Here is a 19,630-nt window from a genome sequence, read left to right as displayed (position 1 = left end):
TTCTGAGCAAAAATTCCGGCCCAACCTAACATTCAAGGCATTTTTTCCCTGAGCTAGAGGTCGGAATCTCTCAATTTTTGATTTCTGAACGCATCACTATCCCCAGCCGCAAGATGTCACATAATAACAACAACGGCGGACTACAGACTTGTGTTCATGCTACAGAAGCTACTGAGTTTACTGTCAACATTCTCTTGTAGTTTAGTCAACTTCTAATTCAGTGTGACTTGAAACAGAAGTTCAACTTTGACGTTGGTCCACATCACCGCCTCAGCTTGACTGAGACTTTAAACTCCAATTAGTGAGAACGAAAATACACTTTGTGCTCAACACAGAAAACCGCAAAGGCCATTTCCACTCAGAGGGCAGTGAAAGGCAGACACATCTTTGCCAAAAATACAAATTAAACAACAAACAAACTGAATTAATCTTTCCCTTTTTCTTGTTGAGTTAACTAAATGTACCATTTCTCAGTCTCAGCAACATGTTTATTCATGAGATTATTTTAATTTCATTAGACCAAAAGTAAATAAATAAATAAAAAAACAATACATTGAACCATGGGAGGATGAGACCCCCCCCCCCCCCCCCACTCCCTCAATGACATTTAACTCCAGGAAGACCCCTGAAAACATTTTTTTTAACATCACTTCATGGCTCCTTGAACTTCTGACTGGCTCCTAAATTTTTTGACTTGAGAACCAGCTGGCCCCCTAGCTGAAAATTTATATTTTTTGTGGCGTATAAGATAGCTTGGTTTTTTGTTTTGTTTTTTTTGTGGTGTACAGAAGCTCTGTGGGAGGACCCCCAATTTCGTGGTACCCCCCCATACAATGACAATAAATTGCTACTCTATTCTATTCTGCAATTTGTTTTTAATTAATAGGAAAGTAAGTAAGTGCTATACTGTCCCTGAATTCTGTTGGTGTTGGTTTTTAATCCCCAGGTACTGTAGTATGAAGCAGATGAGAGTCCATCAGTACACCGAACAGGATGCCAGTCCTTCCCTGGGACAACGCACATGAAGTGTCTTGTCCAAGACGCCCAAACTCCTTATCTCACTGAGCTATCAGCTCTGCAGTGTGAGGAGATGGGACCATAAAGGTTCATTTTTACCTTGTGATTAGGAGGAAACGGATATGATTAATGGAGTCAGTGAATGTGTGAGTCAGTGGAGTCACAAAATTTCATTAAAACCACAAAAACGACTGCATATTCAGTTCTGAAATTTTTTGTTCTGAAAGATACAAGTGAGAATCAGTGAACCTCCTATTTTGGGCCATGTTAGAATTTGCAGTCAGGCTTTTATATATTAGCTTAAATAAGAATGCTGACACACAGTGGGTCATGTCTGGACTTGTCCAGGTGGGCACGTGTGAAGCAGACTGTTTGTCTGCATGTGATTTATGGAGCGTTATTGCTAATCGCAGGGACCTGATGGTCACTAAGGCCACTGTTGTTTGCAATCATAATGCATGAATAGGTTCACGGCCAGTGAATCCTGTTCCTAGCAGGTATATCACGGAAATACTGGATGGATTGAAGGAGAGCAGAGGAGAGTGTCATCCTATGACTCAGTAACACAAATATTAGAATCTTCACTTCAATAAGACATCTACATATTGGTTACATTTTATAATGTTTCTTCCTAATGTGTCAAGTGTTTGTTTTACCATTGTTTATTTTTTCTTGTAATCCGATGTCTCAGTATGACATCGGGCTCTCACATTTCCTCCGAACACACTGCAGTGTTTTCATAAGCACAGTTACATTCCTACTATCCAATACATTTTATATCTGGATCCCTGGGGCGACTCACAGTACAAACACCCCCTTCAGACGGCGGAGTGGATGAAATACTCTAAGGCCTGCTGCTGGGAAAAAGACCGTTTTCTTATTGTTTTGAATATTTTTTACATCCCCTGTGTGTCCACCTTATGAAAAAGGAATTTAACTTTATCAGGTTTGAATCACAAAAGTAGCTACACACAGGCAAAACACACAAATTACAAACCATATTACTGATGGCAGTTAATGCTCCATGATGTGTACAAAATGCCAGATGCACACTAAAACGCAACAGTCCTTCAGTAAAGGGCAGTTTGCTTGGAGACTGTCATGTGATGGTAATTTTTCTGATCGTCTGGAAAAACCTACTCTCAAAAATGCAGTGAGTGTGTGGATACACTGAGGGACAAATGACTCTGTCCCCAACAGACTGTTAACATTATAACTCAATAACAAAGAATGTTATGTTTTAAATGGACAACTTTCAAAGGGAAAATAATGAGGATAACCCCTATGAAATTTGGCTAACTTTTATGAATCAGCTAAATCCTAAAAGCAACTTTGTTTTTCCTATGTAACATCCCACAGACATGTCTGCCACCTGCTGGATGGTTCGTGGATGCTGGTTTGATGATGAATTAGTAGCAGTACCATTGCAAACAAGAAAGGGCTCAGTTCTGATCCTTGGTGCAATCCCACCTCCAACTTGAATGCATCTCTCATTCTAACTGCGCATCCCACCTCTGTCACACTGTCCTTATACATTCTCAAATACGTCTGTGTTACATGTTGCTTGAAATGGGTTTGTTTATGGAGAACACAGTCATTTTGATCATCGCTGACCGATTTTCAAAGATGGTGCACTTTGCTCATCTTCCTAAATTGCCATAAGGCAAACAATTAGCTGAGGTCATGATTCAGAACAGACTACCTCCTGACATACTGTCCTACCATGCCTCCCAATTTGTTTTTATTTTTGTTTTTTGGGGGGGAGGGGGGTTCAATTTTTGAGAGAGCACTGAAGACAAATTTTCTTCTTTCTCAGCTTGTTGTCCAACTACCACACCCAGTCCAATGGACAAACAAAGCAGTATCATCAGGAGTTGGAGATGGTGTTTTGCTGCTTGGTGGCGAAGTATCCCATTTTGTGGGCCCAAAACCTGGTCTGAGTAGAATATGCACATACGTCAATACCCTTTACCACCTGATTGTTGGTGTTCTGTTGGATCTGTGGGTTTCAGACTCCTTTGTTTACCACGTTAGAGGATGTGATGGCGGTGCCCTTGGCCTATGCTTTTGTTTGTCACTGTCACCTCATGTGGCAGAGGTGCCCAGGTGGCCTTATTGCGCTCTTCACTGGCTTATGACCAACCAGCCAACAAGTATCTTTTGGTCACCCCTTGCTACATGGTGGGGCATTGAGTCTGGCATTCAATGAGCAAAACGCCCTTGCGGATTCCTTGTCAGAACATGGTCCCTCATTTTATTATTTCCCATCTCCAAGGTTGTTAGTCCCACCACGTTACATCTGGCACTGCCCCACATGATCGCAATTCATGGCCATCCTCTGTTCCACATTTCACAGCTGAAACCGATTAAGCCTAGTCCTTTTTGTCCTCCGTGTGGTGCCCCCCCACCTGGATTGCAGATGGGTCACCAGCCTTCAGTGTGAAACGTCTCCTGGCTTTGTGCCATTGGGGTAAGGGAGTAAAGGATGCCAATTTTGGTGGAATGGGAGGAACTGGGTGTGGAGAGGCTGTCTTGGATGAGACGTCTCTTCAACATTGTGTGGAGGTCTGGGACAGTGCCAAAGGAGTGGCAAACTGGGGTGGTGGTACCCATATTTAAAAAAGCAGACCAGAGAGTGTGTGCTAATTACAGGGGTATCACACTACTCAGCCTCCCTGGTAAAGTCTTCTCCAGGGTGCTAGAAAGGAGGGTTTGGCTGATAGTCAAACCTCAGATTGAAGTGAAACAATGTGGGCTCCCCCCTGGCTGTGGAACAACCGACCAGCTCTTCATTCTCACAAGGATCCTGGTGGGGGCCTGGGAGTATACCCATCCAGTCTACATGTGTTTTGTGGACTTGGAGAAGGCACATGTTCGGGTACCACTGGAGATGCTGTGGGAGGTGCTGCGGGAGTATGGAGTGAGGGGGTCCCTTCTCAGGGCCATCCAATTTCTGCACTCACAAAGCAAGAGCTGTATTTGGGTCCTCAGCAGTAAGCTGGACGCATTTCCGTTTTATTTCCCATGTTTGTTCCACAGCTGCCGACTCGTGCTGCCTCCCCATTTCTCCTGAGTGTTGCCTGCCATTTCTGGATCCGTTTGCGCTGGATCGCTCTTTGATTATCTGGAATGCTCCTTTTCTGTAGCTCCCTTGAACAATGTCACCTATAGGACTGATTTCCTGTGTAGAAAACCCAAGCCTGTATGGTCAACCTCTCCCTGTGCGTATCCCTATCCGGACACCATGACGGCACAGACTCATGCTGAGCAGGTAGTTCAGCAGATAAGGAGCTGGCCTGCCAATATGTTGACCTGGGTTCGAATTCAGCTCATGCCACCTGTCTGTGTTCTTGGACAAGACACTTAATCTGCATTGACTCAGTCCATTCAGATGTAAAAAGGGTACCAGCAATGCTTGGGGAAGTAAATGTGAGGCATCACTGTAAAGCACTTTGAACATATGCTAGATGGAAAAGCGCTACAGAAATGCAGTCCTTCCTCTGACTATACTGACTGATCCAGTAACACAGTTGTGTCATAAACCTGCCCTTTACTCAGCTCTTGTTTTTCACTGTCGGGATTTTCTGACTGATCACAGCATTCCTTTGCCAATTAACTCCAACTCTTCAATAAAAGTTATTCTTGAAAACTGTGTGGAAAGCACATTTGCAGTCATGCCCACTGATGGTAATAACGGAATTAAAATAAGCGCTGTTATTAACGGCGTTATTTTTTCAGTAATGGGTAATCAACTAATTACTGTTCCATCTTTACAACACCGTTATTGTTACTGACAATAAACTGCAGCGTGTTACTATAATTAAGCTCAGTGAAGCCATTTTCATCTCTCAGCCACAGTGGAACTGCAAAGTTTTGGGTTTTTTGGTGAAGGGGGCGACAACCACATAAGTGATGGTGACTGGCTAATGAAGAGTAAAATGTTATGGTAACCCAACCAGAGGCAGAGGTAGGCAGGAGTTCACGGACAAATACAAAGGCATTCACTTACACACGGACGACACTGACACACACACACACACATCATTTATGTTTTTAAACTTGAACTAGAGACATTACTTTCCTCTCACTGAGACAAAAGGCAAGAATGTACATGTGAACGGGCAGAATTTAATTTTAGATTTATTTGATGGGTCATGGCCTGTTGAGGTGCAATAAATGTCAAATGTTTTAAAATATTTATTATGATTGATTGTTCTACTACATAAACATAGTAATGATAATATCTTGAATACAACCCCTGGCAATAATTATGGAATCACCGGCCTCAGAGGATGTTCATTCAGTTGTTTAATTTTGTAGAAAAAAAAGCAGATCACAGACATGACACAAAACTAAAGTCATTTCAAATGGCAACTTTCTGGCTTTAAGAAACACTATAAAAAATCAGGAAAAAAAATTGTGGCAGTCAGTAACGGTTACTTTTTTAGACCAAGCCTGGATTTGCGTCCCTACTGCGTGGTTGAAAACAGAGGCTTTCGCTACATGGTAAATACGCTGGAGCCACGTTAGTTATCCCAACCCGTCGCTATATAACTGAAATAGCTGTGCCCAGGAAATACGAAGAGGTCAAAGAACGTGTCAAAACTTCACTGACTTCAGCTGCAAGAGTTGCCCTTACGTGCGACGGGTGGACATCTCGAGCCACACAGTCATATGTAACGATCACCTGTCATTTCATTACCGATGACTGGGAGCTAATGGCGTTCGTTTTACAAACACAAGCCATGCATGAGAGCCATACGGGGACCAACATAGCGGAGTTACTGAAAACGGCGCTGGATGAGTGGAGCATAGCATCCAAAAACCCGGCTATTGTCACAGACAACGCCGCTAACATGAGCGTCGCAGCTGAGCTAACCGGTATGTTGCATTTCAAGTGTTTTGCCCATACTCTCAAGTTGGCATCATAACGCGCACTGAAGCTCCCTAATGTTGCCTGTTTGTTGGGTCGAGTGAGGCGCATAACCAGCTTCTTCAGGCGCAGTGCTACAGCGAGCCATGTACTGCGACAAAAACAAAAGCTACTGCAGTTGCCTGAACATAAACTGCTAACTGATGTCGTAACTAGGTGGAATAGCACTCATGATATGCTCCAACGTTTTCTTGAGCAGCAACCCGCTATATCTGCCTCTCTACTGTCTGGTGAAATAAGGAAGACAGAAAAAGAAGTCTGCACTCTCAGTGAGTCAGACATAACATCTGCTGAGGAGATTGTGGATGCCATGAAGCCCATGAAGGTAGCTACACTTGTGATGTCTCAGGAAAACATCCCAACCTTATCAGTTGTGGCACCACTTCATGCTCAGCTCCTCCATGATCTTCAAGAAAACCCATCTGATTCTGCATTAGTGAAAGAAATAAAATCAGCCATTTGTGAGGACCTGAGCAAGAGATACAAGGACGAGCAGAAAGAGACTTTATATGTGTGTGCAGCTATGAATCCAAGATTCAAGGCACTTCCCTTCCTCTCCGATGATGAACACCAGGACATCTACATGAGGGTCATTGCAGAGGCAGGAGGGATCCAACAACCATTTCAGGTAATATCTTTCTTTAAATTATCACTAAGTTACTGACTTATAAAAAATATTTTTTGTGTATGTCACATACGTCATATGTTAAGGTTTAAAAGAAAATGCTTATAATGGATACTTTTATAATGTTAAAGTTGAGGAAAATACACATTTGGCAGATTATGTTAAATTAGAATGGTGAATTTAATAATGGCAAAACACAAGTTATATTAAACCTGCTTTTTCTCTTTCTGATTTACTTCTATAGGAACAGGCTGAAACGGAGACAGCAGACCCCGATGAGGTGCTAGTGCAGGATGACAACAAGCAAGACATCTCTACTGGTCCACCCACCAAGAGAGCAAGGTCATCATGCAGTCTGGCTGATCTTCTTGGTCAAACATACAGTACAGGTACTGCAGCGAGACATAGAACCACACAGGATCGCGCTTAGGAGGAAATGACTCGATACAAAGAAACTGCTCCCATGTCCCTTGTAGGTGGCAATCCACTCAGCTGGTGGAAAGAGCACCAGACCGAGTATCCACTTTTGTCACGTCTTGCAAAAACCTACCTGTGTATTCCAGGGACTAGTGTCTCTTCAGAGCGAGTATTTTCCACTGCAGGAGATATAGTCACTGCACAGAGAAGTGCACTTAACCCAGAGCATGTTGACCAACTACTGTTTCTACACAAAAATATAATGGAGTAGAGTGGCATTTGTGAAGTCCACATTACTGACAGGAGTTCTTTAACATTGTGTTCTATTTATGTTCAATACTGATGTTTCAGCCAGGAGTTTTAATAAGCTGTGTGGACACTACTCATGGTTTTCAATGTTTGGTTAAAAGCATTATAGATGCATTTTTTTTTTTTTTTTTTATCTATGTTAAAAAATACTGATGTTTCAGCCAGGAGTTTTAATAAGCTGAGTGGACACTACTCATGGTTTTCAATGTTTGGTTAAAAGCATTATAGATGCACTTTATTTTTTTTTTTATCTATGTTAAAAATGGGCCCTTTTTGGTTTCATATGTTAAAAGCATTAAACCAAATGCACTTTATTTTTCTATTAAAGTTACAGTTATTATTACTGTTAGTTAATGTATCACTGTTCAATAAATTGAACATAAATATATTTGGTTGGTTTTGTTGATTGAATGGCTTTGAGCATAAATTTTAAAGTTTAAATATCGATATCGAATCGAATCGAGCTGCACTATATTGAGAATCGTATCGAATCGTGAGCTATGTATCGAGAATCGTATCGAATCGGCTTGTCCTAAACGATACCCAGCCATAAACGAAAGCCATCATTAACACCTAAACAGAAAAAAACAAGGTTACAATGAGCTAAGGAAAAGCAATCGTGGACTGTGGATGACTGGATGAAAGTCATATTCAGTGATGAATCTCGAATCTGCATTGGGCAAGGTGATGATGCTGGAACTTTTGTTTGGTGCCTTTCCAATGAGATTTATAAAGATGACTGCCTGAAGAGAACATGTAAATTTCCACAGTCATTGATGATATGGGGCTGCATGTCAGGTTAAGGCACTGGGGAGATGGCTGTCATTACATCATCAATAAATGCACAAGTTTATGTTGATATTTTGGACACTTTTCTTATCCCATCAATTGAAAGGATGTTTGGGGATGATGAAATCATTTTTCAAGATGATAATGCATCTTGCCATAGAGCAAAAACTGTGAAAACATTCCTTGCAAAAAGACACATAGGGTCAATGTCATGGCCTGCAAATAGTCCGGATCTCAATCCAATTGAAAATCTTTGGTGGAAGTTGAAGAAAATGGTCCATGACAAGGCTCCAACCTGCAAAGCTGATCTGGCAACAGCAATCAGAGAAAGTTGGAGCCAGATTGATGAAGAGTACTGTTTGTCACTCATTAAGTCCATGCCTCAGAGACTGCAAGCTGTTATAAAAGCCAGAGGTGGTGCAACAAAATACTAGTGATGTGTTGGAGCGTTCTTTTGTTTTTCATGATTCCATAATTTTTTCCTCAGAATTGAGTGATTCCATATTTTTTCCCTCTGCTTGGTCTAAAAAAGTAATCGTTACTGACTGCCACAATTTTTTTTCCTGATTTCTTATAGTGTTTCTTAAAGCCAGAAAGTTGCCATTTGAAATGACTTTAGTTTTGTGTCATGTCTGTGATCTGCTTTTTTTCTACAAAATTAAACAACTGAATGAACATCCTCCGAGGCCGGTGATTCCATAATTTTTGCCAGGGGCTGTAATACATTAAAGTTGATAGGTGTCTTGTCTCACATTGTCCCACAGCAACATTAAAATAGTCTAGATAAGTGTACAGTTTTCTGTCAATAATTTATTCTATTAAGTGTCTATTTTATTCACTGAACATATTTAATATTACGTTTTATAATAAATAACTGAACATACAGTTGAATTTAAAGTTCAGTAAGGGGGAGGATCCAAATTCATTGACATATTTGAACATTTCTTTAAAGTAATGCAATAGTTACTTTTCCTAGTAACTAAATACTTCTATAATTCTGTAACTCTTGCCCTCCTCACTCTCACTGGAGGCAACGTTACTCATGACTTCCATCATGATGAACAACAGACTAGCTAAACTAGCTTTTCATGTTTTTGTGAGCCTATGATTTTTGTTTTCATCTTTAATGAGAAAACATTTACATTCGCTTGTGATTAATATCCAAACAACTTGTCATATCCTTCACCGCTGACAGAAGATTCTCATATCACATATCCGTATATGTCAGAAATACCAAATAAAATCAACTCTCCATTTAACTAAATCGAATTTTGTTATACTTTGCTATTGATTATGTTGAAAACCATGACAGAGATTGGGCTTATATCCCATGTGGTAAAAAGCACATGGTATTGTAATCAGCTAGTGTGCTGCGCTTACAGAAGAGGTTCTTCATTCAAGAGCACCTGTGCCCCATTCTCCATATACATCTGAAGTTTCTGAAGGGCATCCAGCACAAACTTGTCCCAAATCAACATCAGATCTGCTGTGAATACACCCTAGCAAAAGGGAGAAGCCAAAACTGAAAACAAAATTGGTGCAAAGGTAGGAAAATTCTGGAAATGGACACGCATCATATTGGAATTCTGCTGCTGTGCAAGACTAAGGATGTAAAGCTATGGCCTGGATGCAGAAGCACTGTTTAAATTTCTGATTTTTTTCCCCATCTTCAGACAAATTAACCCCAAACCCTTTTCCTACCCTAACTCAAACCCAAACCCATTTAAGAGAAAGTAATTTGCAGGGCAACTGAGGTATCAAAACTGGAAGTGTACAGTAACCTTCCAAAACAGATAATTTTCAGAAGCGCAAAATGTTCAGGCTTTGTCCACCTTTGTATACTGCATGAACCATGTGTTGAGCAGTTTGTGAAACAGTGCAAAGTGAGATTTGATATTTATTTAACTCTCAAATATGACCTCCATTTCTGGAAGTGCTTACACTGTCAGAACAAAGCTGTGAATCTGTCTCACCTCCTGAGCATCTTTGCAAATTATTTTATGGTTTATGGTTAGGGTGGGTGTCACAATAAGGGTCTGGGGTAGAGTACATTTTTTTGTAAAATACAGAAAGCTTTGGAAATCTGAACAACACTTCCAATTCCAGGCCATGGTTTTGCACACTTCTGGGAGTCTTGTGTAATAGGACAATTCCAATATGACCCAGGTCCCATTCCGGAATGGTTCAAATTTGCAAAATGCAATCAACATACATACAAAGTGTCATTAAATGTGTGGTGTGACCCCATCCAGTAAATAGACGTTTGTGCCTAATGATGTCAGGACAGTGGTTAATGACGTCAGGAGGCTTCAGACGTAAGGACAACAGGCTTTTTATGGTAGGGGAAGCCGGGGCACAGTGGATCATAAATGTTGTTTTATAGCAGCATAAACACACTATGCACAGGTTTAAGTCATTCTATTGTGGATTTAATACAGCAAGTTATTGTTTACAAGGCTGTGTTATTTATTGTAATTTACAATAGTAATACAAGTGTAATTTACAGGTGTTTAAAATCGATTTTAAAATTTTTGATTCACTGTGTCACTAAGTCACTAAGTCCTTTAGAAACTATTACAAATACAACTGTAATAATTTCTGTTCAAACGTGACATCAGTTTACACAAGTTACACAAATCAGAAATAATTACAAATAATCAATTCAATTTTTCAATTTTTTTTTTTATATAGCGCCAAATCACAACAAACAGTTGCCCCAAGGCCATACAATAATTATGTAAAACCCCAACGGTCAAAACGACCCCCTGTGAGCAAGCACTTGGCTACAGTGGGAAGGAAAAACTCCCTTTTAACAGGAAGAAACCTCCAGCAGAACCAGGCTCAGGGAGGGGCAGTCTTCTGCTGGGACTGGTTGGGGCTGAGGGAGAGAACCAGGAAAAAGACATGCTGTGGAGGGGAGCAGAGATTGATCACTAATGATTAAAAGCAGAGTGGTGCATACAGAGCAAAAAGAGAAAGAAACAGTGCATCATGGGAACCCCCCAGCAGTCTACATCTATAGCAGCATAACTAAGGGATGGTTCAGGGTCACCCGATCCAGCCCTAACTATAAGCTTTAGCAAAAAGGAAAGTTTTAAGCCTAATCTTAAAAGTAGAGAGGGTGTCTGTCTCCCTGATCTGAATTGGGAGCTGGTTCCACAGGAGAGGAGCCTGAAAGCTGAAGGCTCTGCCTCCCATTCTACTCTTACAAACCCTAGGAACTACAAGTAAGCCTGCAGTCTGAGAGCGAAGCGCTCTATTGGGGTGATATGGTACTACGAGGTCCCTAAGATAAGATGGGACCTGATTATTCAAAACCTTATAAGTAAGAAGAAGAATTTTAAATTCTATTCTAGAATTAACAGGAAGCCAATGAAGAGAGGCCAATATGGGTGAGATATGCTCTCTCCTTCTAGTCCCCGTTAGTACTCTAGCTGCAGCATTTTGAATTAACTGAAGGCTTTTTAGGGAACTTTTAGGACAACCTGATAATAATGAATTACAATAGTCCAGCCTGGAGGAAATAAATGCATGAATTAGTTTTTCAGCATCACTCTGAGACAAGACCTTTCTAATTTTAGAGATATTGCGTAAATGCAAAAAAGCAGTCCTACATATTTGTTTAATATGCGCTTTGAATGACATATCCTGATCAAAAATGACTCCAAGATTTCTCACAGTGTTACTAGAGGTCAGGGTAATGCCATCCAGAGTAAGGATCTGGTTAGACACCATGTTTCTAAGATTTGTGGGGCCAAGTACAATAACTTCAGTTTTATCTGAGTTTAAAAGCAGGAAATTAGAGGTCATCCATGTCTTTATGTCTGTAAGACAATCCTGCAGTTTAGCTAATTGGTGTGTGTCCTCTGGCTTCATGGATAGATAAAGCTGGGTATCATCTGCGTAACAATGAAAATTTAAGCAATACCGTCTAATAATACTGCCTAAGGGAAGCATGTATAAAGTGAATAAAATTGGTCCTAGCACAGAACCTTGTGGAACTCCATAATTAACTTTAGTCTGTGAAGAAGATTCCCCATTTACATGAACAAATTGTAATCTATTAGACAAATATGATTCAAACCACCGCAGCGCAGTGCCTTTAATACCTATGGCATGCTCTAATCTCTGTAATAAAATTTTATGGTCAACAGTATCAAAAGCAGCACTGAGGTCTAACAGAACAAGCACAGAGATGAGTCCACTGTCCGAGGCCATAAGAAGATCATTTGTAACCTTCACTAATGCTGTTTCTGTACTATGATGAATTCTAAAACATGACTGAAACTCTTCAAATAGACCATTCCTCTGCAGATGATCAGTTAGCTGTTTTACAACTACCCTTTCAAGAATTTTTGAGAGAAAAGGAAGGTTGGAGATTGGCCTATAATTAGCTAAGATAGCTGGGTCAAGTGATGGCTTTTTAAGTAATGGTTTAATTACTGCCACCTTAAAAGCCTGTGGTACATAGCCAACTAACAAAGATAGATTGATCATATTTAAGATCGAAGCATTAAATAATGGTAGGGCTTCCTTGAGCAGCCTGGTAGGAATGGGGTCTAATAAACATGTTGATGGTTTGGATGAAGTAACTAATGAAAATAACTCAGACAGAACAATCGGAAAGAAAGAGTCTAACCAAATACCGGCATCACTGAAAGCAGCCAAAGATAACGATACGTCTTTGGGATGGTTATGAGTAATTTTTTCTCTAATAGTTAAAATTTTGTTAGCAAAGAAAGTCATGAAGTCATTACTAGTTAAAGTTAATGGAATACTCAGCTCAATAGAGCTCTGACTCTTTGTAAAGCCTGGCTACAGTGCTGAAAAGAAACCTGGGGTTGTTCTTATTTTCTTCAATTAGTGATGAGTAGAAAGATGTCCTAGCTTTACGGAGGGCTTTTTTATAGAGCAACAGACTCTTTTTCCAGGCTAAGTGAAGATCTTCTAAATTAGTGAGACGCCATTTCCTCTCCAACTTACGGGTTATCTGCTTTAAGCTACGAGTTTGTGAGTTATACCACGGAGTCAGGCACTTCTGATTTAAAGCTCTCTTTTTCAGAGCATCCAAAGTTGTCTTCAATGAGGATGTAAAACTATTGACGAGATACTCTATCTCACTTACAGAGTTTAGGTAGCTACTCTGCACTGTGTTGGTATATGGCATTAGAGAACATAAAGAAGGAATCATATCCTTAAACCTAGTTACAGCGCTTTCTGAAAGACTTCTAGTGTAATGAAACTTATTCCCCACTGCTGGGTAGTCCATCAGAGTAAATGTAAATGTTATTAAGAAATGATCAGACAGAAGGGAGTTTTCAGGGAATACTGTTAAGTCTTCTATTTCCATACCATAAGTCAGAACAAGATCTAAGATATGATTAAAGTGGTGGGTGGACTCATTTACATTTTGAGCAAAGCCAATAGAGTCTAATAATAGATTAAATGCAGTGCTGAGGCTGTCATTCTCAGCATCTGTGTGGATGTTAAAATCGCCCACTATAATTATCTTATCTGAGCTAAGCACTAAGTCAGACAAAAGGTCTGAAAATTCACAGAGAAACTCACAGTAACTACAGGTGGACGATAGATAATAACAAATAAAACTGGTTTTTGGGACTTCCAATTTGGATGGACAAGACTAAGAGTCAAGCTTTCAAATGAATTAAAGCTCTGTGTGGGTTTTTGATTAATTAATAAGCTGGAATGGAAGATTGCTGCTAATCCTCCTCCCCGGCCCGTGCTACGAGCATTCTGACAGTTAGTGTGACTCGGGGGTGTTGACTCATTTAAACTAACATATTCATCCTGCTGTAACCAGGTTTCCGTAAGGCAGAATAAATCAATATGTTGATCAATTATTATATCATTTACCAACAGGGACTTAGAAGAGAGAGACCTAATGTTTAATAGACCACATTTAACTGTTTTAGTCTGTGGTGCAGTTGAAGGTGCTATATTATTTTTTCTTTTTGAATTTTTATGCTTAAATAGATTTTTGCTGGTTAATGGTGGTCTGGGAGCAGACACCGTCTCTACGGGGATGGGGTAATGAGGGGATGGCAGGGGGAGAGAAGCTGCAGAGAGGTGTGTAAGACTACAACTCTGCTTCCTGGTCCCAATCCTGGATAGTCACGGTTTGGAGGATTTAAGAAAATTGGCCAGATTTCTAGAAATGACAGCTGCTCCATCCAAAGTGGGATGGATGCCGTCTCTCCTAACAAGACCAGGTTTTCCCCAGAAGCTTTGCCAATTATCTATGAAGCCCACCTCATTTTTTGGACACCACTCAGACAGCCAGCAATTCAAGGAGAACATGCGGCTAAACTGTCACTCCCGGTCCGATTGGGGAGGGGCCCAGAGAAAACTACAGAGTCCGACATTGTTTTTGCAAAGTTACACACCGATTTAATGTTAATTTTAGTGACCTCCGATTGGCATAACCGGGTGTCATTACTGCCAATGTGAATTACAATCTTACCAAATTTACGCTTAGCCTTAGCCAGCAGTTTCAAATTTCCTTCAATGTCGCCTGCTCTGGCCCCCGGAAGACAATTGACTATGGTTGCTGAATGAACATCCTCCGAGGATAATTCATGGGAAAAAAAAAAGTATAAGCTTCCACAAGTAATATTTGTCATCCACTTGATACTGGGGCTTAGTAAATCACTGTCTAGACTGATTCATATGATACACGAGTTATGTTAAGCCTGGTTCACACAACAAGATAATTAGGTCGCTATCGGACCCGATCTTCCCCTTCCGACAATCTTAAGGACGCCCCAATGATCGTGATGATGCCAAAGATAATCTTATCAGATATTCCTGCCGTGTGTGGTGTGTTGAGCGCTCTGATCTGCTTGCAACGATGTTAGGGGTGCTCAAATCACAAATCGGGGATATTCAACATGTTGGATTGTCTTGGCTCAATATCACAGCGTGTGTTGTGTCCTCCGAACACAAACGAGCATGAATGTGCTGCTGAATGTGACGTGCAGCCAATCAGAAAGGGAGGTGACAGACGTATGGAGCGGACAATAAAATCAAAACAGCTGTTCTGACTTACCAGAAAGTCCGGTGGTCACACTGTCTCCACTCCTTTAAAGAACGCCTTTTCTTTTTGTGTCATTTTTTTTCCCTCTGTTTTAAATAGTCCACAAACTATCACCGGCTGTTTACTCTGAAGTCACGTTTAATCTCGAGAGATTTTGCGAGATTTCCTGTCTGACCTGGGAATGTTCGTGTGTGAAATCTGCTCATGTGTGGTGTTGTTGTCCTTACCGTGTGGCTCAACACCACACACTGTAGGACCAAACCTGTTAGATCTATGATTTTCTTATCTCCATGTGTGTGGTCTTCTCAGTTTTTGGAAACCAACAGATAATTTTAAAATCCTGCCATATGAACGAGGCTTTTTCAAATGGCAAAAGCTATAAGCCCAACTGTTGAGCAGATAAATATAATGTCTTATCTTATTTGCCCAACCGTGATCGTGTATTTTACATGTTTTGTGCGTCTAAACTACATTTTTTACACCACTTTTTAAGGCTCTATTGCGGTGTATGTTTGACACATTTAATGGCGCTGTCTTTAATTACTGTGAAAACACCGCAATGGATGAAAACAGACAAACTTCATAAGCATTTTGAATGGAAGCCTGTTAATGACAAAACAGTTTTTGAACAAAATGCTGCTTGTTGGCTGTAAGATGGTGTTAGTTTGACACAGTTCCCTGGGTGTGATGAGCCAAACAGAACCACTTTAGATCACAGCTCCTCTGTGGGCTGCGAACCCTCCTGCAGCCGGTGAGAAAATATCCGCCTTTTTTCCCTCCTGCGTTGAAACCGGAAGTGATCTTACAAGCGCGCTCAAGGGTTGGTTGTGGTTGGGCGTATATGCTTGCAAATTTACAGTTGGGCGTATAGCCACTCCGTTATCAAATAGCTGATAGTCTGGAGAAGACATAACACATGCCCATCAGTTAGACGGGTAGTCTACTAACTAATAACAATTTTTTGGGGCCACCTTTCCTCTGTTGTGAGAAATAAATGACATAACACATGCCCATCAGTTAGACGGGTAGTCTACTAACTAATAACAATTTTTTGGGGCCACCTTTCCTCTGTTGTGAGAAATAAATACAAAGACACTGACATCCACAAAATTTACTTTTGACAGGAAAAAACTGACTCCACATCCCACTTAGTTTTACCCTTAGTGTAGCCAAAAACAAAACACTAATTCATAAGGGGGATGTCTTTAAGAATAAAAATATGGCATATAACTGCTGCAAATATATATTTAGTTTTGCAGCTATAGCTACTGATTCACCGTGCCCCAGTTTCCCCTACTAATATACAGACAGACTGATGTCAGCTCTGGACATAAGGATGAGAAACTTGATACCACAGAACATGGGATAAAGAAGCAGCGGTGTAACTTTTCTTCAGTGATGCACTGCAGCATCAGTTCTCCGTGGACCTTGTCACACTGTGCTGTGTGCACTGAGGCCGCTGTGCCGCAGTCAAATGTGAGTGTGGGTGTGTGTCTGCGGCTCGTTTCTTACCTTCTTGACGGATTTCAGAGAGTGGACCGCAGTGAAGGCTGCCGAAGACATTTCTCCCACGTTCATGTTCACGTCGCTGCTGTTTTTGCTCACGGTCATCGCTGAGTATTTCTCCGCCACATTCTCCGTCTCTTTGACATATTTGGTGGCTTGTTTTCCGTCCAGAGCCGAGTCGCTCATTTCATTCAGGCGGTAGGTTGTTTTTTTGCTGGGAAACGGCCGAGCTGAGTTGAGATGAACCTCGTCTTTCGCTGCCAACGCGCTTCGCTGGATGTTAGGAAGAAATGCTCCGTTTTTATGGCTGGCACTACTTTCTAAAAGACCGTAAGCTCGTTTCTTTCGGTCGGCTGGTTCTGGCTCTCATCCACAGACAGCAGCATCATCACCGGCGGGGGAGGGGGAGCCGCCACCTGAGCAGCAGTGTGGGCGGGGCCTACCCGCTCAACGTAGGTGTTACACACCATTCAGTGACCCAACACATTCTGTGACATTATGGGGGGGAAATGTCACCTTACTGTAGTAGTGTACAGCAGTGATTCTCAACCGGGGTGCCGCGGCACCCTAGGGTGCTGTGATCGATCGTCAGGGGTGCCGTGGGTATTTTTCATATTCGTGATTATTTTTCATATTCGCGATTACCGTGAATTATTTATTTTATCCACAAAGCATAAAACGACTCAGAATCTGACGTCATTGTGCTGCAGCCTCGCTCTCGTCTTAAGGCGGGACAATAACAAGGAGGCTGACGGCCGATTAAAACAGTGCCGTCTCCTTCAAAAGCCGTCTAAAATGCGGAGCTGTCGGTGTGTGTGTCTGTGCCTGTGTGTGCACGCGCGCGGAGTTAACAGGCTGCAGACTGCGAGGGAGGGGGTGGGTGAGGGAGGGGAGGGGAGGGGGTGGGTGAGGGAGATTCCTGAATGGAGGCGCGACACGTTCAGTGCGCAGCGAGCGCGGAGCAGAGAGAGGATTTTAAATGGAGTGAACATGTTAACAAAACGAAAACGTGAAGCTTTTACTTCTCTCTGAACTTTCTCTAAAGGTGTGATTCTGCCGTTACCGTCCTGTTCACACCATGTGCGCGTCGTATGCTGAATTTATGAGATCATGAGATGAAATAAACGGTCAAATATCTTTAAAAACATATTTAAAAAATGAGAATATATGAATGAACTGAGATACACAAAAAAAAATGTTCAGACGCACAGATCACAAAAAGCAGGTGAGAACTCTGAACTTTAACAGCTGTTATTTTCCAAAGGTATTTATTTGTTCAGTCTTGAGCTTAATGTAGTGTTTAAGCACAAAACGTGACTGATGAGGAGAAACAATTTCAGAAATGCAACAGAAACAACCACAAATCAGAAAAAGTTGGGACTGTATGTAAAATGAAGATAAAAATAAAAATGTTGCACCATTCCCAGTTTCTCCACTTACAGAAGCCAAACGTTCTTCCAGAGTTGTGTAATTATACTACAATAGTAGAATATAAAGAAGGGAAAAAAGAAAAAAAAATAGACAATATATTCGTCAATCGCAATTATTTGTCTGACAATCGTCTCCAGAAATTTCTAATCGTGACAGCCCTACTTGAGATCAGAGCGCAAAATGCTTGAGGATTTTCGAAATGCGATGTTTTCTGTATCGATTTTCTATTGCGATAATTGGGTTTTGCGCAAAACCAGAGGTAATAGCATTATAATATTATTTTAGTTGGTGGTGTGCCGCAGGATTTTGTAAATATAAAAAGGGTGCCGCGACTCAAAAAAGGTTGAAAAACACTGGTGTACAGCATAACCGGTAATATAACAGACAAAAGTTGCACTGTCCTCAGTTTCTCCAGTCACAGCCACAGAAGCCTATTACTCCTTCAGAGTTGTCTGGGGGGTCTTGGTGGCTTCCCGCACATCTCCTTCAAGCACAGTCACTCAATTTTTTACAACGGAGTTTTAGGGCCACATTGAATTTCTTCTTTTTTTTTTGGACTTAGAGAATAAAGTCGTAATATTATGAGAAAAAAGTCGGAATATTAAGAGAATAAAGTCGGAATATTACGAGAAAAAAAAGTAATATTACAAGAATAAAGTCGTAATATTACAAGAAAAAAGTCATAATATTACAAGAAAAAGTCGAAATGTTATATTATGACTTTATTCTCGTAATATTATGACTTTATTCTCATACAATTACGACTTTATTCTCATACAATTACGACTTTTTTTCTCGTAAAATTACGACTTTATTCTTGAAGTCTTAAAATTACAACTTTATTCTTGTAATATTACAAATTTATTCTCGGAATATTACGACTTTATTCTCGAAGCCTAAAAAAAAAAAAAAAAAAATTCAATGTGGCCCTAAAACGCCGTCGTAATTTTTTGAGAAGCTACTCAAGATAGATTTACGATAGAACATGTAGGAGATTAGGAGATGTCGGCTTCCCAGTGCTGAGTGTGCATTGAATTTTGGTCAGACATTGCAGGAGCCAAAGACATGTTTCATCTTTTTTCTGAAAGGCCATATTATTTTGTTGTTGCCTATCGGCCACTAATCCCATGTCATGGTGCAGTGTTGCAGTCATCAGCATCCATTTATTGTGAAATCTCAAAAACTGTCTGATAACTTTTTTCCTAATTTGGCAAGTGCGTAATATGGGTCATTGACATTGTTCCCATCTAAAAATCCTATTTGTAGATTTGTTCGTTTGGAAATGGTGGCCATTTTTATGTTGAAAACAGCCAATTTGGGTATTTGGAACAAATTTTCCCAAAAACTGTCCGATAACTTTTCTTTCAATTTAACAAGGACACAATATTGGTCATTGACATTGTTCCCATCCCAAAATTATTTGTGTTGATTCGTTCGGTTGGAAATGGTGACCATTTTATACTGAAAATGGCCATTTTTGCCTTGGGCTTTAACTGAGCTGGTAACCCACAGGGCCTTAACACTCTATTTTTTCTTGTTACAGTGTACG

General features: G+C 40.7%; 1 protein-coding gene across 2 annotated transcripts in view; it reads right to left on the bottom strand.

The window, feature by feature from the left end:
• Positions 1-17,012, bottom strand: part of ahcyl1 (adenosylhomocysteinase-like 1) — a 136,572-nt gene extending 119,560 nt beyond the window's left edge. The window contains exon 1 of one of the 2 annotated variants that reach the window (XM_034172267.1): positions 16,657-17,012. In XM_034172267.1, the coding sequence (XP_034028158.1) occupies positions 16,657-16,836 (180 nt within the window). In that variant the 5' untranslated portion in view covers positions 16,837-17,012. The remainder of the gene's footprint in view (positions 1-16,656) is intronic. The other variant, XM_034172265.1, reaches the window with a different exon arrangement.
• Positions 17,013-19,630: the final 2,618 nt, after the last annotated feature.

Source organism: Thalassophryne amazonica, chromosome 6, assembly GCF_902500255.1.
Source record: "Thalassophryne amazonica chromosome 6, fThaAma1.1, whole genome shotgun sequence".
Lineage (NCBI taxonomy): Eukaryota > Metazoa > Chordata > Actinopteri > Batrachoidiformes > Batrachoididae > Thalassophryne > Thalassophryne amazonica.
The sequence above is the reverse complement of the archived record's forward strand: the minus strand, read 5'-3'. Positions and strand labels throughout refer to the sequence as shown.